At 46.3% G+C, this 22,429-nt stretch overlaps 2 protein-coding genes and 1 long non-coding RNA gene across 7 annotated transcripts; all 3 read right to left on the reverse strand.

The window, feature by feature from the left end:
* Window positions 1-574: 574 nt before the first annotated feature.
* On the reverse strand, window positions 575-6,350 carry LOC102684042 (cold-inducible RNA-binding protein B-like). 3 transcript variants are annotated; one of them, XM_069186182.1, is made up of 8 exons: window positions 6,241-6,350; window positions 4,767-4,879; window positions 4,553-4,659; window positions 4,325-4,448; window positions 4,024-4,165; window positions 3,865-3,926; window positions 1,017-3,303; window positions 575-774 (listed from the first exon to the last, which is right to left on the reverse strand). In XM_069186182.1, the coding sequence occupies exons 2-7, from the start codon at window positions 4,864-4,866 to the stop codon at window positions 3,290-3,292; spliced, it is 549 nt and encodes a 182-aa protein (XP_069042283.1). In that variant the 5' UTR covers window positions 4,867-4,879; window positions 6,241-6,350; the 3' UTR covers window positions 575-774; window positions 1,017-3,289. The 3 variants fall into 3 exon arrangements, with proteins under 3 accessions (XP_069042283.1, XP_069042282.1, XP_069042281.1); XM_069186181.1 differs by having other exon boundaries at window positions 1,017-1,105; window positions 4,304-4,448; XM_069186180.1 differs by having other exon boundaries at window positions 4,304-4,448.
* A 786-nt stretch (window positions 6,351-7,136) lies between these two features.
* Window positions 7,137-12,668, reverse strand: LOC102683838 (cold-inducible RNA-binding protein B-like). 3 transcript variants are annotated; one of them, XM_015339913.2, is made up of 8 exons: window positions 12,563-12,668; window positions 11,610-11,719; window positions 11,395-11,501; window positions 11,171-11,288; window positions 10,868-11,012; window positions 10,704-10,765; window positions 8,215-8,303; window positions 7,137-7,342 (listed from the first exon to the last, which is right to left on the reverse strand). In XM_015339913.2, exons 2-7 carry the CDS (start codon window positions 11,707-11,709, stop codon window positions 8,299-8,301), a joined length of 537 nt encoding a protein of 178 aa, XP_015195399.1. In that variant the 5' UTR covers window positions 11,710-11,719; window positions 12,563-12,668; the 3' UTR covers window positions 7,137-7,342; window positions 8,215-8,298. The 3 variants fall into 3 exon arrangements, with proteins under 3 accessions (XP_015195399.1, XP_015195398.1, XP_069042284.1); XM_015339912.2 differs by lacking the exons at window positions 7,137-7,342; window positions 8,215-8,303 and adding an exon at window positions 9,413-10,316; XM_069186183.1 differs by lacking the exons at window positions 7,137-7,342; window positions 8,215-8,303 and having other exon boundaries at window positions 10,237-10,765.
* Window positions 12,669-14,672: 2,004 nt separating this feature from the next.
* LOC107079631 (uncharacterized) lies at window positions 14,673-17,492 on the reverse strand. Its single transcript, XR_011184046.1, has 4 exons — window positions 17,076-17,492; window positions 16,888-16,985; window positions 15,499-15,627; window positions 14,673-14,929 (listed from the first exon to the last, which is right to left on the reverse strand). It is a non-coding gene; the product is annotated as an uncharacterized lncRNA (long non-coding RNA).
* Window positions 17,493-22,429: the final 4,937 nt, after the last annotated feature.

Genomic DNA, 22,429 nt, shown 5'->3' on the forward strand with positions numbered 1-22,429 from the left:
AGGATTTAAACATAACCTTTCGTTCAGTCGGCCTCCAAAACGGTTCGTACTGGTCTGGTCCATATACGCGCCGCTAGCCTCCTTACGATCTTATTTTAAACCCCATCAATTTATAGATTTCGATTTGCATTAACAAAGCTTTCGCAAAACGTTTTCTCCCTCCACTTAATCAGACCATTTCACCAGTGCCTCTGCCCCATCGCCTTCAAACGTTTCACCCACCGAAACTCAATTTATATTTTAGAAGAGCACTGTACATGCAATTCACATCCACCTCGTTGCAAACTCACATTTGCTCTCCTTAAATTCTGCCTCGAGTGATCAAAACCGCTAAAAATAATCACTTCCCTTTTCTACTTGCTATGGTCTCAATCCCCTAATCCCACATTGCTCTTCGGATTAAACAAAACGGCATTCATGAAAATGCCACCTCCCGTTCCTTATAATAATCTGCATGCTTTGCAATACACCACTCCCTGCTGCAGTCACTCGCGCAGCGTCTGCACGGCAGAGAATTGTAGTGCTCCACCGCACTTTATAAATCAACGAATATAAGACAATACCCAATCACATGGAGTAAAAAACGTGCTTTTATTAAAACATGGGGAAAAAACTTTTTATTTCACAAATGATGCAACGGATGCCATTAATGATCATGTAGTGTATATACAGTTCTCCGTTCCCACCCGGGGGAGCTGGGAGAGACCGCAATGTGCTGGTTGCTCGTGGTAATGAGTCCTTCTCGGGTACACCTTTCATCTGGCGATCACCACCCTGGAATAACAATGGAAGCAGATTTTATACACAGCAGTGGGACTTTTTTTTACCAACTAGAGAAAATGTAAAAGTTTCACATTCACATCTGGAGAGGACAAATGCCATCCGAATGCATATTTAATTGTATTAAAGTTGCTGTTTGAGAAGAAACAAATGCCTTGTACTTCATACAATGAAGGAATTAAGTCTTCACATATTAACTAAAGCTTCCAGGCACTTGTCAGAGTGTCATGACTAACCTTGAAGGAGCTCACTTGCATTTTTCAAGTTCTTCAGCACTGCTGATTCCTCTATAGATTCAAAGACATCCTTTGGCAAAATCCTCAACCTAGTCAAACAAGAATGCGCTGTATTACAACACCATACACAGCAGGTTTAAAACATACAGCTCATGTTCCAACGTTACAAGCATGCATTGGTATTAAACTACTAGGTTAATTCTGGCATTTTAGCCTGGAAATTCCTAAAGTTCTTCACATCAATAATACCTAAGGACATTAAAACATCCAAGAGAGCTTGATCTTCTCAAAATCTAATGAAATCTAGCTTTAAGGATAGGTTCCTATAATTTAGATGAACAATTACATTTGTTATATCTTAATCAAAAACTACACAAATGCCCTTAACATCTAACATATAACAGTGACACTGACACTAAGGGGATCGTGTTTTTTGAACCATGGAGGCTTTGTTCTCTTAAATCGGTAGGATACAACACACCATTCAAGAAACAGCCTTTTTGATGACATGATTGCCAGAGGAGAAACTTTGAAGACAAACAGATGTTGGTATATTGTTAGGGAAAAGCAGCCATGATGTTACAGGAAACAGGACTCAAGTGCTCAGAAAGCAATCCTTTTTGGAAGCCTGCAGGCCAATGAAATTGGAGCCAGGTATTTCCAACTCAGAGGCTTCTCAATTCCCAAGGTTTAAACCACATGAGAACAAGGAACAAACCATGGTGCTAGTTCAGAGCAGCACTTTATAGTTAAAGTTCAAAATCATGCATCAGTTAACTCTGGGGGTTAAATATAATTAGGAAGTGAAGGATCTGTTTTTCTATCTTTATAGGACATCAATTCAGGGAACTTGGAAGGATTTTTTTAAATGAGAACTCAGTTTGAAGGATGCGAACAGGAGAGCAAAAGGTGTTACCTCGCAGGCCTATCTCCAAACATGAACTAGCCAAGAGAGCAGCTTTCATCTCAGAGGATTCACGTGTTGGTAGGCACAATGCTTCGTTCTCCAAGGGCTCTGCAGATTTCCCATATTCTAGCAGAGAGCTCTTGGACGCGGTGAACATTACAACACACCCATCTCCAGGTGACATTACCAGTTGTCCTTTCCTCACTGTCTAAGTTACCTTACAGTATTATGACAACCAAAAGAGCTAAATACAGAAGAATATTTTAAGCTATACTTGGCAAACGTTGCATGCAGCACCACGCCTACTAGTTTAAACCTATGAACAATTTCAAGGTTTTTTTCATAACTACACATTTCAAATTCTAAGACTATGAGTTACAAAGGCAAATATAGCAGTAACTCCACATCACCCACCCAGTTTTCCTATAGCTTGTTTGCCAAGGCCTAGTGAACTGAAAACTACTCTAACCTCCCTCTATGCCTAAGACACTTCAGCCACTGGTGCTGCACTTAATGCATTCAGTTGATTTTCCACAGTTGAAACATCAATCATTTGTTTCTTTTGAGGCACAAGAAAGAAGAGCAATTTGAACCAGTTGTTTAATGGGCTTCATGAAGCCAGAATTTACAAAAGTTTCTTCCAAGGTTTTGATACAGAGAACTTAAAGCACAATTTCTTTCGTTTGGAAAAAAAAGCAACAGTGTTGGTATTACATTTCGAAAAAAATCTCATCATGAACGTTTCAGTCCATCACACATTGGAGCATTTCAAGAACCCATATATTGCAAAGAGCGAAATACCATTAAACGTGCAGCAGACTGCCACTGGTGCTGGGGTATTTTAAATTAGCATCCGGCCAATTCAATATTTACTGCTATCGGTGCAGCAGTCAAAGTAATTCACTCTTTGTGCAATTAATATTTTCATATCTTTAGCTATATCAAGGAGGTCTGCTAGAAAAGCTTGCATTCCTACCTTGCTACACTAAAGGAATGCATTACAGAAAAGAAGGCGCATAAAGCCTTAAACATTATCACAGCTTGTCAAGCTTCTATTGAGGTTGCTCAAATGTCTGAAATGAGTTTCGGGGTAAGTATAAAAGTTTCCCCATCACTTGAAAAGTTGAATTCGAGGGAAAAAAGTCCATTCATTTTCTCTCATGTTAAAGTACGTGTAGAACACAAACTACTAGGTAAGGGGATTTTAGCTCAGTTTTAGAAGCTGTCAGGCTGTGTTGAACAGAATAAGAGACTACATCCAGGTTATACAACACGAGGAGAAAAAAACAACAAAAACAGATTCTTCGAAGAGCGTATCTTTATAAATACAGCCACTGAAGGGACGATCTTGAATCAGGATGGTTTTTTACTCGTGTGTAGCTGAGGACAAGAAGTAGGCACAGATGTAAAGGCACTGAAGCACATGGACAAGTACTTAAATTTTCCCCATAACCCCTTAACTTTTTAAAGCTGAAACTTTTTTTGCACAGCTTATTCTTGTGCCAAATGCGGACATAGCTTAGAACTTGTCGGGAGGGATAATTCTCTCCTATATTGCGGTGCATCTAGTTCCGTCTTGATACTACTGCAAAATCATCAAAGCAGGGCAGATGTTGTTTGAACAAGGTCTAACGTTATGTTGACACTTTCTTGTAAATGACTTAGGAAGTAAAAACATGATTTCTTTTTGATCCAGAAGGCAGAGGACTGTGCACTCTACTCCATATGAAGTGATACTTCAAACAAGATATTTGTGGCTCAAAGCCTAAATAGACTACGGATGTACAGGCTTAAAAAACTATATATTGGATGGCAAGAACTTGGGGAAATTCCTCTACTTTAGCAGCAGTGTTGAAACAGATTGAATGTTCTGCTCAAAAATGTTTAGAAACTTTACAATTAAACTACAACTACCCCCACCCCTTTACAATCCATACATACCATAGCTGTCGTAGCTGTCCCTGTAGGAGCCCCCAGAGCGCTCACCATAGCCCCCCTGCCCCCTGCAAGAAGCACAATTCAATCAGCATCACGGAAATCTTCGCAAACCCCGTGAAGTGGCGAAACACGTTTACGCATCCACTAAGACCCAAGACTGACCTGCTGTCCCGGTTGTAGTATCCGCCCGAGGAGTAGCCGCCGCCGCCGCCACCACCACTCCTGTTGTATCCGCCACCGTAACTCCTGTCTCCGCCCCCGTAGCTGCGGTCACCTCCATAGCTCCTGTCGCCACCATAGCTTCCTGCACGGGGGGGGGGGACAAGTTCAGCATGACCACTCAGAGCCAGACCCCAGAGACCCACGGGCGACTAACCGAAGGAGGGCGTGACATCAGACCAAGAGGAGGCAAACTCGCTCTTGCCATGCGGCCAGCCCTTACCTTGCGAGTAACCACGCCCACCTCTTCCTCTGCCCCCGCGGAAGAATCCTCCCCTCCCCCCGGAGGAGCCGCCCCTGTAGCCGCCGGACCTCCCTCCCGAGGACTTGCCCGCCTGGTCGACGCGGATCACCCGGCCATCGATGGACTGGAGGGAGAAACACTGGCAGGTCAACACAGGAGCCTCAGAGGTGTAGGGAGCAAAGCCGGAGCAGCTGGCGCTGCCCGGGCGCAGACGGCACGAGCCCCCACCTTGCTGTTCATGGCGATCATGGCGTCCTTGGCATCCTCGGGGTTTTCAAACGTGATGAAGCCGAACCCCCGCGACCTCTGTGTTTCTCTGTCCTTGACCACCACGACTGGGGGCAAAAGAGGAAAAGAAACAAAGAGTCTTGAGCCCCTGGCAGCTCTGTGTCACACCGATTAGTGCAACACTTCAATCGCACTAGAAACAGGTCGAGCTTACCTTCTGAAACATTTCCGTACTTCGAGAACACCTCTTCCAGGGACTGCTCATTGGTGTCGAAGCTCAGTCCACCAACAAAAAGCTTGCCTTCGTCAGACATATTTGGAGATTTTCTGAAAGAAAAAAAATAAACCGATCCCCATAAATAGATCAGGTCCACGCCTTGTGCGTACCGTAATAAACGCGCAGATAATTTATTTGTATACAAGACCGCTCGACCAAGCAAAGCCCCGCCTTTTTATTGTCGTATTCAATGCACTCCAGCGCTGCATATATACGTTTGCTTAAAACTGCACAGACGTGCAGCAGCGCAGCGCACCCATCCCCTCCCTCCCCTCCGTAAAACACGCCCAGACGCCATTTTGAAGGACTGAAGAGCCATCCTAAATCCGGAGGCCATCGCCCCACAGAAGGGCAGCTGCGTCATCGACTCCCTCTGACGCAACCCGCGCGGCGACCAACCGCGCAGAAGTGGGTCAGCCCCGCCCCGCCCACCCCGGCTCGCGCGCACTGCGGAAGACGCCATTTTGAACAAAGCGCAACCGACCGAATCGAAGGCATTTCCACCCCCCCCACACACACACACAGCTTTCCATCGGAAAACTTCATCTGGCACATCCGTGAGGGATCTGGGATTTTTTTTTTTGTCCGTGGGCGAGGTGGCGATGTTCTCATCGGCCTCTCGAAATCACAAGAAACGTCGCTCTTCGACGGGCAGTCGACACTGCGCAGGGACTATCTCCATCACCGCCCCACCCCCGGTGCGGAGGAGCCATTTTGAACAAAGACCCAGCTGCAGCTACACAGAAGACGGGCGTTTATTTGGTCGATTTTCTCTCTCTCTCAAACTCTATTCCCTCAGCTTCGGTTCTGTTTTCTGCTGTTAACTGACATTTACATCGTTTTGCGGTGCAACTAGACCAGGGACAAAGCGGAGCTATAAAAAAAATACAGCTCCTGTTGCCCTCTACAATACGGCGCACACACCCTCGGGGTTTTTTTTTTACATTTATATACGTTTTCGGTAAAAAAAAAACGGACTCTTCCATCGCGGCGCGAGTTCGTTTTAAAAAACGCTCTCGTAACTTGTCGCGACAGCCGAAAAACGTCCGTTTAGATTCAAATGAACTTCAAACGAGGAATTCCTAACCGAATTTCTTCTCGTTTCCCCCTGGTTCGAGTGTGTACTGCACAATATCGGTCAGCACACACACGTATTGGACCACGCCCATTTTTATGCAGAAAACAAGAAAAATCCTAACGTTTTGGATGTGAATACATTTTTAATCCCTTAACCCGAACAGGCAGTAAAACAAAGATGCACATAACCGATACTTACATATAACCGATATGTAAGTTACGCTATATAAATATGCGGCCAACTACATACGCACCGTTCCCCCCAAAAAAAATATTAAATAAAATTTCAAAGATTTGAAAGAGCATAAATCTTCCATTAATGGTTTTTTCTTACCTTTTTGTCAACCTGACAGTTAGCGAAATCTCACGTACCGCAAATTCTAGTCAGCTATGACCAGGACTGCGGCAAAACCGGCGCTTTTATAAAGTTGGACACGCCCACACTAATGAATAATTAATTAGGCTGACAAGAGCCTGCTGACGTCACCATCACCAGGAGACCGCTCGCTCGACCAAAAGCACAAAAACCTTCGTTTTATTTCGGTTTAAAGATTAATCTTATTTCAGCACTTGTCAATGCAAGTCTTGAATCCGGGAAACTAATCAAAATGTGGAATTGTATGCTTCATCTTAAATGCTTGTATAAATGCTGGGGCTTTTGTAATTAAACAATCACCCCATGTAGCGTCTTTCCTTCCCTCAGTTTATTCCTAGTAGCTGCATATTCCTTCACCCAAACGTACTCACCCAAGTTACAAACGAGATTCACTCCAAACAAGCTAAAATCTAATGTATTCTGCCTCATTAACGAAATTCAACAACCCAACCAGATCAAGTCTGTATTGTGTTAGCATTTAAGTGCTAGAAAAGACTTCAGGGACTGTTGTGTAAAATAAAATCCCAAGGAAGCAAGCAAACTAAATCAAGCCAGGATGCCTGCTATTCAAAACTTTTGCAGAAGCACAGAGATGCCTTTTCACATTTGCCAGGCGTTGTTTATTCAGCCTGATGCATATTGCTTAATCTTTCACAAAAAGTACTCTTGCATTATCAAGTGAATTATAACACCAGGGCATTTGTGTTGTGTGTACCCCCCTAGCAGTGTTGGGTAGGTAAAAAATTCATCTGCTTTTAAATCTTCCAACCACCATCTTCATAACTTTTCTTCTTATCTGTGTGATGAAGTAAACTCCTTCAAATGGAAAGAAATTAAAAGAACATCAAGAGAAATCATTTCAAACCTTTTATTGCTTTTCCACACTGTGTACTGATACAGAACAGGTTTTGGGATGTCAATAAGGAGACTAACACCACAGCGACCGTCTCCCCGTTAACACACTCCAGCCTGTTCCAGACCGCTGTGGGAGCCCATACTCCCTCATCTTGCCCATCACACGTCCTCTACTGATGCGTTCAGCTCTCGGGAACACAGCATCCTGCAAACATGGAACCTCAACATTACCAACATTATCTCATCAGGGATCAGCTGCCTATCGAAACACATTTAAAAACATGAATAAAACTCACAAAGGTGGCATCTTCCCTGGTGCACTTAAAGGGAAACTGCAGTCCCAATTTCTCAGAATGGCTATTAAATCTCATTAAGAAACGTGTAGCAACATTTTATTCCCAATTTAAACAAAATCATGATCTTGAAGTACTACAAGTTACCACGTTGTCACAAACGCCTGCTCTGGCCAGTTGAGAACGAGAAGTCCCTCAAAGTGCAAGGTGAAGCTGCCCTTCGTGCTCACTAGTCACTGTAAATATTTACTAGCAAATAAGTACAGGTTGTGCAGCAGATTCATCTGCAGAAAGTGTCCAACATGATCCACATGTAGTTTGCAATTAGTAATTTTTGGCAGAACCGCCTCCAAGTCCAGAGTAATTATTTCTATCAGATTAACAGATTAATTCACAAGCTTGGTTGCTCACACTATTAAGGCTGCAACGCGTCGCGGGATGTTTTGTTGCCCTGTTATCGCAGAATATGGTGCTGCGCACACCTGGAAATGTTGTCCATTTTGTGATGTAAATTGAAGGTTCTACAAATTACTGTGTACATTTAACTTTCATTGTGGTTTGAAATGAGAATTCTACAACCGAAATAGTGTTATGGTTCCCCTTTAACACACATCTGTACAGACTACAGTATTAAAGACTTGCAGCACTAAACTCACCAAGCAAGAAACCCCAAATATTCACCTTGAAACTAGGGACTGTAATAGTTTCTTCCATTTGAGTTGCTATTTTACTCCAATTACCCAAATTGTACACTCCAGGGTTCCTTGACTCATGTGACACTTACATGAGTGATACGGATGTTTCTTTTACAGCACGCCACCATGTAGCAAACAGCCTTCATATCAACTTCCATCCACTTGCCAAGTGCTCACCCTAGATCACAAGAGAAAGAAAAATATCAGTGGACAAGATTTTTCCCCACAAACATCCAACTACTCAAAAATAACAAGTGTCCTGTAATCATGCACTGCTAATTGGGTCAAATTCTTATTTCCTTCCCAAGAGACAACATATGGCACCAGTCTCTAAAACCAGTTTGAAGTCCCAGGTGTTTGGATAACAGCAAGCCTCAGCTCTAATCATGAAGACCTGTTTAACTTGAGGCTTGTAAAGATGAATCCATTTAACAAGAACAATGCATGTTGTCTCAACCTGGGTCTTTAACTAGAGCTAGACTACATGGTACAATTAACTGTCCACTTTCCAGAGTGCTTAGAAAAGCTTCTGAATATCAATGTCATAAGCATCTTAGTTTAATCGATTAAGATCCAGATGGTGTTTTAACTATAACATGACATTCCCAGCTCAGGCTTTGGGATCCTTGAGGATGAGGAAGCCAACATATGGAGGTAATCTTCAAAATGTCACCAGTTCAAATCGGATCGTAACTAGGCATGGGACTTATCATGCAGCATTAAATCTTTTGAAAAGCAGAACAAGTCTGTTCTAAAAACAGAAAGAACTGTTGAAAGGATGCGAACAGGAGAGCAAAAGGAGTTACCTCAAATTACAGGCCTATCTCCACATGTGAACTAGTCAAGAGCAGCTTTCATCTCAGAAGATTCACATGATGGTAGCCACATTCTCCAAGGACTTGGTTTTCTGAACATTAGCGGTGAGCTCTTGAGACGTATTGAAGCATTACAACAACCAATTCTAACTAAAACTACCAGAACCATTTAAAAGGCTCCTTAATGTAACATTTAGGAGATATCACCATCTGCAGTTACCTTCACAAGCAGAGTTCTAACTAAACCCTGAATAGTTTTATTTAATGAATGAACCACCCCTCATTATCCTTTTAGTGTAGTTCCAAGGCATTTGTACTTCCTTCGGTTATGTCCCATGAGCCCTGGCCTAAATATGACCACTGAAGCCACCCTCCCCCCACCCACTACTATCCTCTCTGAACAGATTCCAGACATCTTCAGATGATTTTATACAGGTGTGGTGATCTTTGGAGGCACAAGAAATTCAGAGCATTTTCCACCATTTCGTTTAATAGGCTTCATGAAGCCAAAAGTTTACAAAATAAGCGTCTTCAGTTTCTTTTGTACAGAGAACAAAGCACAATTTCTCAGTGGGAGAGAGACAATACTGGTTGCAACATTTGAGTATCGTATCATGAGTACCAAGTCCAAAACACCAGAATCAAATACAAAAACCTAGAGTAAAATAAACCCTCAAAAGGAATAATTAGCTCTTTAGGTTAAGTATCTAATATGATGATCAGGACCCAGAGCAATTTACTCTGGATACTGCATCCAGCTCCTTAGCCATACCAAGGTGGTCAACTTGGGAATAGTCCAACTTTAATACATTATCTACTTGAGTGCAACCCAAGGCACAGAAAGCCTCGAGTATTTACCACAGCATGGCAAGCTAAATATTAAAAGTCAACCTGTATAGCATTCCAATACTCTGTTAATATTCATAAAGGATCAACTTAAGAAGCTACCAGGCTGTTGATCAGGATAAATTAAATCACAACTGTTACGTACAACAGCCGTGAAATGTATACAGTAGTTAAAATATTGAATTTGAACAGGTCTCAATGCATTCCTTTAGCGTCACCTGAAGTGAATGCATTACTGAACCTAATGGCCTTAAATCACAGCTTTGACAGTTTTATAGAAATCAAAAGCGCTTAATTAAAAAAAAATCATACAAACTTCCTCACATTTCAGAACAGCACATCGTCCAACAACATCAGTAACTACTTAAGCTTGTAGTGATGTTGTCAGAGTGACAGAACAAGGTCAAAATCAGATTACAGAAAGTACTAGAACAAAATATAAAAAAAAGGTTCTTCGAAGAGCGCATCTTTATAAATACAGCCAGCGAAGTGATGATCTTGAATCAGGGCGGTTTTTTACTCGTGTGTAGCTGAGGACAAGAAGTAGGCACAGATGTAAAGGCACTGAAGCATCCGAGGCACAGAACATTTCTCATACAACTACCCCTTTCTAAACCCCTAAAGTTGGGAAAGCACTTTAGGAACTGCAGCTAATTGTGGGTTTTACTTGGAAAAGTCAAGGTGAACAGCACAGCACAACTACCATAGCTCAGGGAAATCCTTTTCTGAATATGCACCCATTACTAGTTAGAATGATCAGAATCGTACATTTGCACAGCTCAGAAAATGAGTCTGACTGAAAAGAGCAAAAAAAGGCTATAAATGGACTGAGGTCAACTGATGCCGATTTTAATGACCTTGTATTAAAAGGCGACCCCCCCCCTCCCCGCTTTCCTCCCTTTACAATCCATACATACCATAGCTGTCGTAGCCATCCCTGTAGGAGCCCCCAGAGCGGTCACCATAGCTTCCCTGCCCCCTGGAAGAAACGGTCAAATTAGTATCGCACCAAGCAGTACACCTCACTTACACATCCACTAAGAAACGAGGACTATAAACCGACTCCAGCATGCAGACTGACCTGCTGTCCCGGTTGTAGTATCCGCCCGAGGAGTAGCCACCACCGCCGCCACCACTACTACTCCTGTTGTATCCACCACTGTAACTCCTGTCTCCACTTCCGTAGCTGCGGTCACCTCCATAGCTCCTGTCGCCACCATAGCTTCCTGCACAGGGGGGGGGACAAGTTCAGCATGACCACTCAGAGCCAGACCCCAGAGACCCACGGGCGACTAACCGAAGGAGGGCGTGACATCAGACCAAGAGGAGGCAAACTCGCTCTTGCCATGCGGCCAGCCCTTACCTTGCGAGGAACTACACCCACCTCTTCCTCTGCCCCCACGGAAGAATCCCCTTCCCCCAGAGGAGCCTCCCCTGTAGCCGCCGGACCTCCCCGAGGACTTGCCAGCTTCATCTACACGGATCATCCTCCCATCCACAGACTGCAAGGCAGAACAGTTTCAATTAGCTTTGCCACAAAAAAAGTTGCACACATGACAAGTAGGCCTAAGGAAAAAAGGCTATTTCAAGATTGCCAGCTCCTCTTACCTTGCCATTCATGGCCATCATCGCGTCTTTGGCGTCATCTGGGTTCTCAAACGTCACGAAGCCGAAGCCCCTGGACCTCTGTGTTTCCCGGTCTTTGATCACCACCACTGCAGAGGAGAAAGCACGAGTCAGCCCCACAGCCCTCGAGACACAGAGAGCCCCGTGGTGGAAGGACTCCCCCTACCGTACGCTTCAGCATGAAAGGGAAAACTCACCTTCGGACACGGTCCCGTACTTGGAGAAGACATCTTCCAACGACTGCTCGTTGGTATCAAAGCTCAGACCTCCGACGAAAAGCTTGCCCTCATCAGACATTTTGAATATTCTGAAGGTGGAGGACAGAGAAATAGGTTAACTGCGTCGCCGAGCTGTAGATACTCGCTCCTAAGCCCGGAGCTAACTTTTTTTAAAAAAAAGTTTCCTAAAACCTTCACTAGATAGAAAAAAAACTGGTTTAAGTGTGCTCAAACCCAAGCCAGGGGATTGGCGAGGGTATAACACGACTAGAGAGGAGCCAAGCGGTGCTGCGCGTCAACGTGTCCCCGGCGGCAGCGCCATCTTAGGGCGCCATTTTCCCCACCGCGCGCGCTCCGCCGCCATCTTTAAAACGCCAACACCCGCTCGCGCACCCGGTTAGGACACTCGCAGCACATTAAAGAAAGAAATATATACATACACAGGGCGACCGAGTCGGCAACGGGAGCGTTTTAAAGTTTCCACACAGGCCCACAATCAGAACAAAGGCCTGCGGGGAAGTGCGCTTCATAAGCGACTAGGGACGACGACGACGAGGCCCTTTCCGTCGTTTTAAAAGACGGGACCACAACCGGTTTGAACCGCCGAGAGATCAAACGTCGAACAAAAAACCCTCGCTCATTCCCACCCGCTGGCGGCCATTTTAATCGGAGACACGTAGTCTTTTTTTCCCACCTCCCCCCCCTTCGCCACCAACTGGGAATGACTGCGTCTTTTAACAGTAAAGGAAGTAACGCGGACCTTTTTTTTTTTTAAGCCAATAGTAAACTGGGCCTAAGTACCGATTAAAACCAAAGCCATTAAAACAGATATTCACTATAAATCCCCAAAATGTTTATGACTACTGTCCCCACCTTAAACGATTTTCCTCCACACGGGGAACCCAACATCTATAAACTCTAAAAGTAATTACCTTTTGTTGGTCTACGCAGCACCAAGAGGACAGGACCAGAAGCTTCTTCGCGCTAGTTTGACTCCAGAGGCGCCAAATGGCTCCTTTATATGACAGGAGGGCGACACGCCTACTTATCAATAATTAATCAGAAGGGTGTGTCTACCGTGTGTTGCCGTGGCAACTGCCCGGCTATTCGTAATTCCTGGTCAAAGAGCGACCGGTGGGTGGGGATTTCGCTTATGAATAATTAGGAAGGGGAGGTGTCTTGTGCCGTCACCACAGTAACGGTGTGAATATTCATCATTTGAGATTGAGTGACACTCTTTTATCACGGCTCCTAAACATGCGCCCTGCCTGCCAACTGTTCGACTTTCCTGAAACTAAAAATCCCATCCCCCTCTCTGCTCAGGCCTACACACGCAACGTGGTCCGACAGCCTTTTCTTCTTTTCAAAACCTGCTTAACCTGATTGCAAATACAGTACAAAATACATTTTTTCCCGCGTTCTTCAAGAAAATAAAAGCGTTTTGACGAAACAAAATAAATCCTTAACTTTAAACCCTTTAATTCCTGGCAAAGCCTTTGCTCTCGGATACTTCCCACAACAGAGTGCCTGCAGTTTTGTTTTCGAAACCCCGTGAACGTAGACAAAACGCTTTATTTAATCTCAGATTTTTGCACACATCTGGGAATCACTGCAACGTGGGAAACACCCCCAACTTTATTCGTCAAATATTTAAAGTTAAGTATCGGTATATTTTCGAAATCTGCCATTTATATGCTTTGTGTCGTTTCGAAATTTCCGACTCCGAATACATTCAAATTGAGGTCTTTTTTTTTTCTTCAAAATACGTCCGAACTTAAAAAACACCGAGATTGTTTGTTTTTGAAACCGCGACATGACACGATATTGAAGTTTGTTATGGCAAAGGATGAGGACCAGGAGTTTGCAATAGTATTAACCGATGTGTTGTCCTGTAAACTCTGGTGAATAACGTGCCCATTGTCCGGTGTGTCTCCGGTACTAATTGTCCCACATCAATGTCTAACCAATCCACCTATTTTTATTTTCATAGTTCACACTTTTATTGCCTGGCCAGCACATACGATCAGAAATCAGATGAGATCCTTTGGTCGGTCTCTAGTGCTGGTTGTTACTAAGGTTATTAATCAGTGAAACAACCCGACGGCTTGTCCAGGGTCCTAGATAATCTGCTTGACTCCTGGAGCTGGGCCTCTGGAGAATCTGGGAAGTGTGCTGTGCTTAGATGTGTAGAGCCGGGGCGCAGGGAAATGACAAATGACAAAGTACTGGTGTCCATCCTGTCAGAAAGTCATACAAATTATTTGAATACTGCCAAACAGAAAAGCAGGCTCCTAGTTTCCTGAATGATTTCAAGTGTGCACGTCATTACTAGAGCCTGGAAGCAAATTGTAACGTTTTAATTCTACAGAGTTATTTCTCTGTAAGCTCAAACTCTTCCTCAAGACTCACCCGTTCAGACTGCGCCCATCAGCAAAATTGTACAACGCAAGGGTGCCGCAGTGGATAGATTTGCAGCACTGGGGCCCCGGGTTTTATTATAGATAGGGGTGCTGTCTGCGTGGAGTTTGCATGGTCCCCCCATGTTCATGTGGGTTTCCTCCCACAGGCCAAAAACAGGCTGGTGACTAAACTGGCTTCTGGGTAAACTGGCCCTGGCGTGAGGGGCTGTGTGTGTCTGTGGTGGCGTCCCGTGACGGACTGGCGTCCTGTCCAGGGCGTACCCTGCCTTGTGCCCGTTGCTTGCTGGGACAGGCTCCAGCTCTCCCCCAACTCAACCCCGAGCTGGAAAATGGCAGGGTGGATGATGCCTCCGGAAGAGGCCGCTGGGAATCGCGCCACAATCCAGAAACAGAAGGCTGATCCCTGGCATGACCAGAGTTCAGTTGAATCTCTTCAGTGTCTGCGAGCTGATCGCAGGAGCTGGCCTAGCGCAGGCTCGGACAGAGAAACAATGCGAATCTTACTCGCACTGTTCTCTCGGGAAGTGCGCAGTCCCGCAGGCACCACCACACAGTGCAGGACAGCACACTGCACACCAGCCGATAATGGACAGCGACAGCACGCAAGATCACTTTAGTTCTTTATTGGCCCTATACAATTTCTTGCAGTAGGAATTTGTCTTTTCGCAGACCCCAGCTTGCTCTCCATGAGACACACAGACGGGGAGAGAAGCTGGGGGTCAGAGCACAGGGTCAGACATTTATACGGCGCCCCTGGAGCAGCTGGGGTGAAGGGCCTTGCTCAGGGGCCCAACAGAGTAGGATTCCTCTGCCAGCCGCGAGATTTGAACCAGCAACCTTCCAGCCACAGATCCTTAGCCGCAGTGCCACAGCTCGGCCCTGCAGTACAGATACCAAACAAACAGAGCAATCATTAGGTGGTGGAAAGTCAAAAGGCGCATTTCTGAGGCACTGCCCAGTGAGCTGCTTATGAAGCTCAAGCAGGGAGCTGCACCAGCGTGCTCAGGCTGCAGGGGCACCAGTAAAGGTTTATTCCAGGCTGAAAGAAAAGAGAACCAACGACTGGGCTGGGGAACCTCCTGCGGGTGTCAGCTTCCCTTTTCTTCTCAGCTTGGACTAAGCCTGGACTCGTTCCCTGGCTGTTCGTGATGCGCACGGCCCCAGGGCAGAAGCCATTCTCAGGCCCGGGCGCCTGGCCTTTGTGATCAAGTGCGCATGCCCTGCAGGCCGCCGCCGAGCTCCGTCCTTCCTGACGACACCGGGGGGGCGGCTTTGGTCGCCCTCAGCTTGATTGCTGATCACCGGGGAGACAAAGGGCCCCCCCCCCCCCTCCGCCCTCCCAGGCGGTCTGCAGCCTCCGCTCTCCTGGAGGGAAGACAAAGGCCCACCCGCCGGGGGGAGAGTGTGAATTTGAATTAAAGTAAAGGTGAAGAACATCGGCCCCTCACCCCCCCGGCCCGGCGCTGTGATTCCTGGAGAAATTCCCCTTTGCACACGTTGGGAATCACCCCTGAGCCATCCAAACGAGCGTCTGGCTCCCTCTCCTCGCCTCTGTGGGTGTTCAGGAGGGCTAAGTGCTTAACAGACACATAAAAGAGATGTTAACGCCGATATAACCATCTTCATTACAGGCATTTTTCAAGCCTGCTTGGGGGCCACCAATTTTGAATACTGCATTTTCTTACGGGAATTACTAGGTGATAAAATAGCCTACAAGGTAACAACTTGTTTGACCACATAGAGATTTGATGACAACGCAAGGGGGTTTTGTTTTGGAAAAGAGGGGCTTGCTCTGAAGCTTATAGTTGAAAATCTCTTTGTTTTGTTTTTTGCACTGAAACCCGTGATCATTGATCTTCAGGATACGTTCATATCCGTCCTTTTTCTAGAGGCGGGGCCTATCCCATCAAGCAACGGGCGGGAGGCCTGGGGGGGGGGGCTAAATTCCCTTCCAACACAAATCGCCTTTCTCTCGCCACCTCCAGCGCCAACAGTGGTACTATACTGCCCCCTGACGGAACTTTAAAGCATTGCACGTCCATAATCTCCATGAGGCACATGTTTACTGAACCTGCCTCCTGCCTGCCTCTTGTGTGGCGTGTGTACATATTCCCCAGAGCAGAAAACCTGTGTAAACTGAAACTGAACTGATAAGGAGAGAGAACGCTGTCCTATCCAGTTACTCTAATAGTGTTGAAAAATAGATGAATAGAGGGCGAAAGTTTTAATAATTCCTGGAATTTATACAGTATAGCCAATCCAAAACGACCTCACTTTATATATGAATCAGTTTCACCTCCCATTATAACATATATTTCACTAAATGAAATATGGGAAAGGTTGTGAAAGGCCTTTTATTTTAGAAGTGTTGATATATAACACACTGTGCTTGCTTTGATCTGTCACTTAGTGTGTGACAAGTCAGTAAGACACTTCCGAGATGTTGCGCATTGTTATTTTAGTAAAGTACTGGACTCCATCCTGTCAGAAAGTCACACAAATTCTTTTAATACTGCCAAACAGAAAAACAGGCTCCTAGTTTCCTGAATTATTTCAAGTGTGCACATCATTACTAGAGGAACAAGTAATAGGTTTATTCCATGCTGAAAAAAAAGAAGAAAGAGAACACAACGTTTCGGCCGTGGAGCCTTCTTCAGGTGTGAGCTTCTTTTTTCAGCATGGAATAAACCTTTACTTGTTCCTTTGCAGCCTACGCATGCTGACGCAGCTCCCCACCTGAACTACTACCGTCATTACTAGAGCCTGGAAGCAAATTGTAACATTTTAATTCTACAGAGTTATTTCTCTGTAAGCTCAAACTCTTCCTCAAGACTCACCTGTTCAGACTGTGCCCATCAGCAGCTTCCCCAGCACGTGCGCTGACTCGTGTTCGTTAGTCGAGTCGCTCAGTGGAATAGCCTTTGGTTTATAAGACCTAAGAAAAGGTAGAAATGAGAGGGGGGCCTTTCAGCCCGTGTTGGTCATTTATTTTCTCCTAGGTTATACATTTAAGCATTTTCCTCACCTGTTCCTTGAAGGGACTCATAGTGGGCAACTTTAGCAACAGGGCTGGGCGTCTTGTTCCAGACTCCCGCCACCCTTTGTGTAAAGACGCGCCTCCTGTTTGCAGTCTGAAAACGAATTATTTCCTGCCTGTGTCTTAGGGCCTAGTTTCACTGTTGTTCGCAACGCCTGCTAGTTCAGTTCCAGACCCAACTCTGTTGCACAGTTGAAACCTTTCTTAATCAAGGATAATCAATTTGAGCTGTTTGTTTTCAGCTCTTAAGCATGCTGGAGGCTGTCTTTTAAGCACAGTATTTCGTTTCTTAGGTAGCATGCTATTCTAAACTTACATGTGAAATTGTAGTTAGTTCAATGACCGGACCAGTTAATTTAAGAACTCTCATGGCAATGAAAACAGCAGGTGTGAGGGTCAAGGTCAGCCAGCTGTATAATCATAATAATAATAATAATAATAATAATAATAATAATAATAATAATAATAATAATAATAATAGTAATAATAAAAATTATTATTATTATTATTATTATTATTATTATGACACCTGAAGAAGGCTCCACGGCCAAAACGTTGTGTTCTCTTTCTTCTTTTTTTCAGCATGGAATAAACCTATTACTTGTTCCTTTGCAGCTGACGCAGCTCCCCACCTGAATTATTATTGTTATTATTATTATGTTACAGCTTTGGGTGACTGAGAAGTGTCTCTTAGATTTTAGATCAAGTTTGTGAGGCTGGGAAGAGTAAACACACCAGGTACTGGCCAGGCTCACACTGCTGGGCTCCAGTGGGGCTGCCAGCTGGGAGCTGCAGGGTGATGCAGAGGCTGGCTTCACCATCCTGGGGCTGCTCAACTGCTCGACTGTGACTAAGCAGAACATTTGTCCTCTGCCTGGAGCTTCCAGAAAAGGTTTATTCTGAGCAGGAATAACATATTCCACCCAACCCCCCCCCCCCGGTTTACCCTCTGCCCTCGCTCTGACTCAGTAAAACAGGTCCAAACTCTCCAAGTCAGGATGGAAAAAAAAAAAACACCGGGGAAGGGATATTCCAGGAAGCCAGCAGGACGGTGACCTCTGACCCCTGCCCCCACCCCCAGCCTCGCCGCCTGCGGAGCCACGCGGGGCAGCCAGCGCTCGGCGGCGGCGGACTGGAGAATCGCGCCAGCGAGCAGGAAGCCACAGAGAGCCTGCGTAGGCGTGGAAAAGAAGGACGGAGCGCTGAAAGGCCGGACCGGTTATTTATAGCCCGGCCGCGTCTCTCCAAGCCGATGCGCGGCTCGTCTGCTGTGAAACCAGGCGTCTATTTCGGGGGGCCGTACAGAGAGCGCCCATGCAGAGCCAGACCAGGGCTCCCAGAGGCAGAGAGAGAGTCCTTGAATTGAATCCTTGAATTGAATTGAATTGAGTCTGTCCAGGTTCATAAATCTCACTTTCAACACATTTCCCCGCAGGAGGCTGATCTTCCCTTGCACAAATGTCATGCAGCAGTAATGCAGTTAACCGGCGATATAAGCCAGTCTTTCAGTCTCTCCATTAATACAAATAGTTGCATACATGAATGGAGTTTTTGCCCCCTGCAAGTCTGCGTTTATTTTGGGCTCAGCAGACCCCCCAGTGCTTCGGCTCATGCACGGTGTCCTCGATGCCTTTGCTTGAGAACGCACTGTTATAGGTAAGAACAGCTGGCTTGGGTGCTTGGGCGCTAGGGCTTTATTTTATAAAAGACTGACGGTCTCCAGTGCAGCTCTGTCAAGAGAGAAGAATGTGCAGTTAAGGAAATTGTTACCAGAATCTAATTCACTTGTAGTTTCCTTAACTCTTCAGTTCTCAGAATAATGCTCGTCGGACAGTAGTGGAGCAGATCCTTTCATTCTGAGTCACTTCCAGAGGTCCAGTGGCGCACGAGGTCTCGGCAAATTAATCCTGCGGAGTCACTGGCTTTAGGGTCTCAGTGTTACATCTCGTCTGAGGGACACAGCGCAAGGGGACTCCGCGGCAGAGCTGGGGTTTGAACCAAGAGCCCCCGTGTGTCAGCCCCTGGACCTGTGCACCTGTCCCTTTCCAGGGGGGAACCAAAAAAAACACCAGCTGGTTCTCATGCAGATCAGCCAGAATCGGTCTGTTTTCCAGGATTGCGCAAAGTCCCAAATTCCAGAATTGGTCTCCCTGCTCCTTTGGGTATGTCGGCCTCTCCCCTGAGCCTCCATGGTAGACACTGCGGAAACGTCGGGAGTAGAAGCCCAGAGCTTGGGAAATCTGTGATTCTGCATGACATCGATCTGGAGGATGTGAGCGTGTGCAGTGTTCAGGACTTGCAAGAGTGCATCTGAAGAGAAACAGCAGAGGGCAGTGCAGCCACACTCTCCACCTCCCGGCTGCACTGAGGTTACCGCTCATCGCGGCGCTTCTTAAAATACACCGTATTGCATTTTGAACTCCTACAGTGCGTTCCTGACAGCACTGAATTACAGCATTTACTGGAAGCATGCTTACTGTTGCAAGATGTTGTCTGCGATTCATCGGCTCCACAGCAGAGGCTGTGTCAGCTCTGAATACGCCTTAAAATCCTGAATCACCCTCTGTAGCTCAAGTAATTATCCCCCTGGGAGCCGACAGAGCCACGCAACCACCCCAGCCCAGCGGAGTCCTATAATCGGTTTATTGTTTTAAGCAAAACAGCAAAGGCAGGGTCAGACAACGGGGATATCAAAGGAAAAAAACGTGACACTCAGCTTGAGAACTTAACGTCTGCGTTAGGGATCAGAGACTGACGAACGCTTAGCATGCAAACCCTGTCGTGTTGTGACTTCTTCCAGCATTTTCAAAAGGCTCTCCTGCAAGGGAGCCTGGGGAACACAGCCCAGGATTCAATCCACTCACCTTAAACACTCTCAGATGAAAAGCTTCAGCACCATGAACAGAACTCCAGTGTCACAAGTGTTGGCATCGCGGGGTCAATGAGGACATGAAATGCCACACAGACACTGGGTACAGTTGGGCGGCACCTGGTAACTGCCCAGGGCCTCTGGCACATGGGTCTCGGTATATTGTGGGGCAGCAGGTGTGTGGAGCTCCCCCGGCCCTGATCCCAGGGAAGTAACCCACCTGCGGTTCAGAGAAAAAGCGGAAAAGGTCCATGAGGGCAGAAGAGCCAAGGAAATCGGGAAGGACTACTGAGGCTGGCTGGATGGAGTGAGAAATCTCAGCAGTGCCTGGCACTGATCTCAGAGGAGCTGCCCCCGAAAAAGAAAGAGACCGAAAAAAAAAGTCCACAGTAGGTGAATCTGATGGGCAGTTTGCCCAGCATCTACCCACAGTGGAAACGTCAGTCTCTGTTTCGTTGAAGTTGACGAGTCAACAAATAAGGCCGATTGGGAACTTTCAGGCTGCTGATGTCTGATACATTTACCACCCATGCAGTAAAAAGAAATACATCCATACTTCCTCCTTGCTAATGTAATACCACCCCCCCCCCCCCTCACCTGAGTTTTACATCATTATCACGCACTCCCACGTCCCAGAATTCCCTCTGCTCTCGACTCGGTCACCGGGTTTCCAGCATTGCAGCCTTTAAATGCCACATGAATGCATCCCCGGCGTGGAGGGCGCCTGTGTCTTTAAGAACTAAAAGAAGAGCACATTGTTATTCTGGGCTTGTTGACATAGTGACTGTGGGGGTGGAGGGATGGAGAGAGGAGGGGTCGGCTGGCGTAGGTGCCGATGTGTAGGAGTCTCTTAGCATGTGTCCCAGCGGACAAGCAGAACGCTCCGTCTGAACAGGAGAGGAGGGGAGAGGGGGGGGAGAGGGAAAGAGATGGAAAACAGAGGACTCTTTTCTGCATGTTGCCCAGACGAGGCCTGATCGAGCCCCACTTCAAAGCCGCACGTTAGCAGTGAGAGGCACTCAAACCAAGCTGCGTGCTCTGTGCACTGCCTTTGTCTCTCGATACCCGATTCCTCCTTTTTCCGAACGTACGGCGATCGCACCAGGGAAAGACTGGAGCCCGTTAGCGAGATCCCGCTACAAGCGTGCCAATTCCCTGGAGAGCTGCGGCACAACATGCTTCGAATCAGGGAAAACCATGGCACAGGAGAGTAACTGCTCACAGGGAGACATGCACCAATACAGCATAAAATGACTGTAGTGAACTTTCACAGGATCTGCGGGATCAGCTGTGCTGTCACACTTGTAGAACCTGAGCCCAGAAGCACCAGTGACTTGGGCTGTGCACTTTACTGCCTGTTCAGTGAGTCGGCCTCCTGTTCCAAAATCAGGAAAACGGAGTTGCTACCCATGATGTATCTATACCAGGTGTGCCTGGGACAGCAGGGGGGGCATTTCTGACCTACCCCGCATTTTCCTATCCACTCGCTCACTGTAGGCGATGACTTGCGCGCTCCTTGAGTGGCTTAGCTGACTCACTCTGGACAGGATGTGAGAGATGTCCCCCGTGCATGAGATAACCTCAGCCAGGGCCTTCCTGAGGCGAAACCAGCGTCGCAGACTGGGTTTGTACACCACTGCCAGCGCTGGCCCCCTAAGGTTTTTGCTGCCCGAAGGACAAGATGCTCTCACCCGCTACAAGCCCGGCACGCATAAGGCTCACGGGCGGTTCGCTGTTTCCTGCACCGCGATCTGGGCGGAGGAGATGCTGCAGTCATCGCCAGCCGGGCGCACACATGAAAGTGCCACTAGGGGGCAGTATTAGGAGCAGTGATGCAGCAGTGCTGGAGCAGTGATAGAGGTTCTCTCCGTTTTCTGCAGAGAATGGTCAATATGGCCCAGAAGATCATCGGCTGCGGTCTCACCGAGATTAAACAGCTCTATGAGGACCGCTGCCGTGGTAGTATTCTGGCCATCACAGAGGACAGTTACCACCCAGGGCATGAGCTCTTCACCCCACTGCCCTCAGGCAAGAGATATAAGAGCATACGGACACTTACCACTAGATTCTTCAATAGCTTCTATCCACAAGCAGTGAGACTGGCGAACACATTTAGCCATCCCCCTCGGACCACACCTACACCATCACCATCTACCTCATTGTAATTTATTAATTGTACGTCTCCAGTCATTGTTTACACGTCTGTATTGTTTACATTCAAACTGTCTGCATGTTTACTTGCACATTGTCTATTGTTTGTTTGTACATTGTCTTGATGCACTGTTTGCACTTTGTTTTGTTTTTTACACTTGTTTTATAATCGAGAGACTTTCTGTAAGTAAGAATTCCATTGTACCAGTACCGGTTACATATGGCAATAAAGTTCAAGTTCAAGTTCAAGTTCAAGTTCAAGTTCAAGGTGTGAAGAAGCAGTACTGGAGTAGTGATGGAGTACTAAAAGAGCAGTGATGGT

This window comes from Lepisosteus oculatus, chromosome 29 (genome assembly GCF_040954835.1).
Source record: "Lepisosteus oculatus isolate fLepOcu1 chromosome 29, fLepOcu1.hap2, whole genome shotgun sequence".
NCBI classification, from domain to species: domain Eukaryota; kingdom Metazoa; phylum Chordata; class Actinopteri; order Semionotiformes; family Lepisosteidae; genus Lepisosteus; species Lepisosteus oculatus.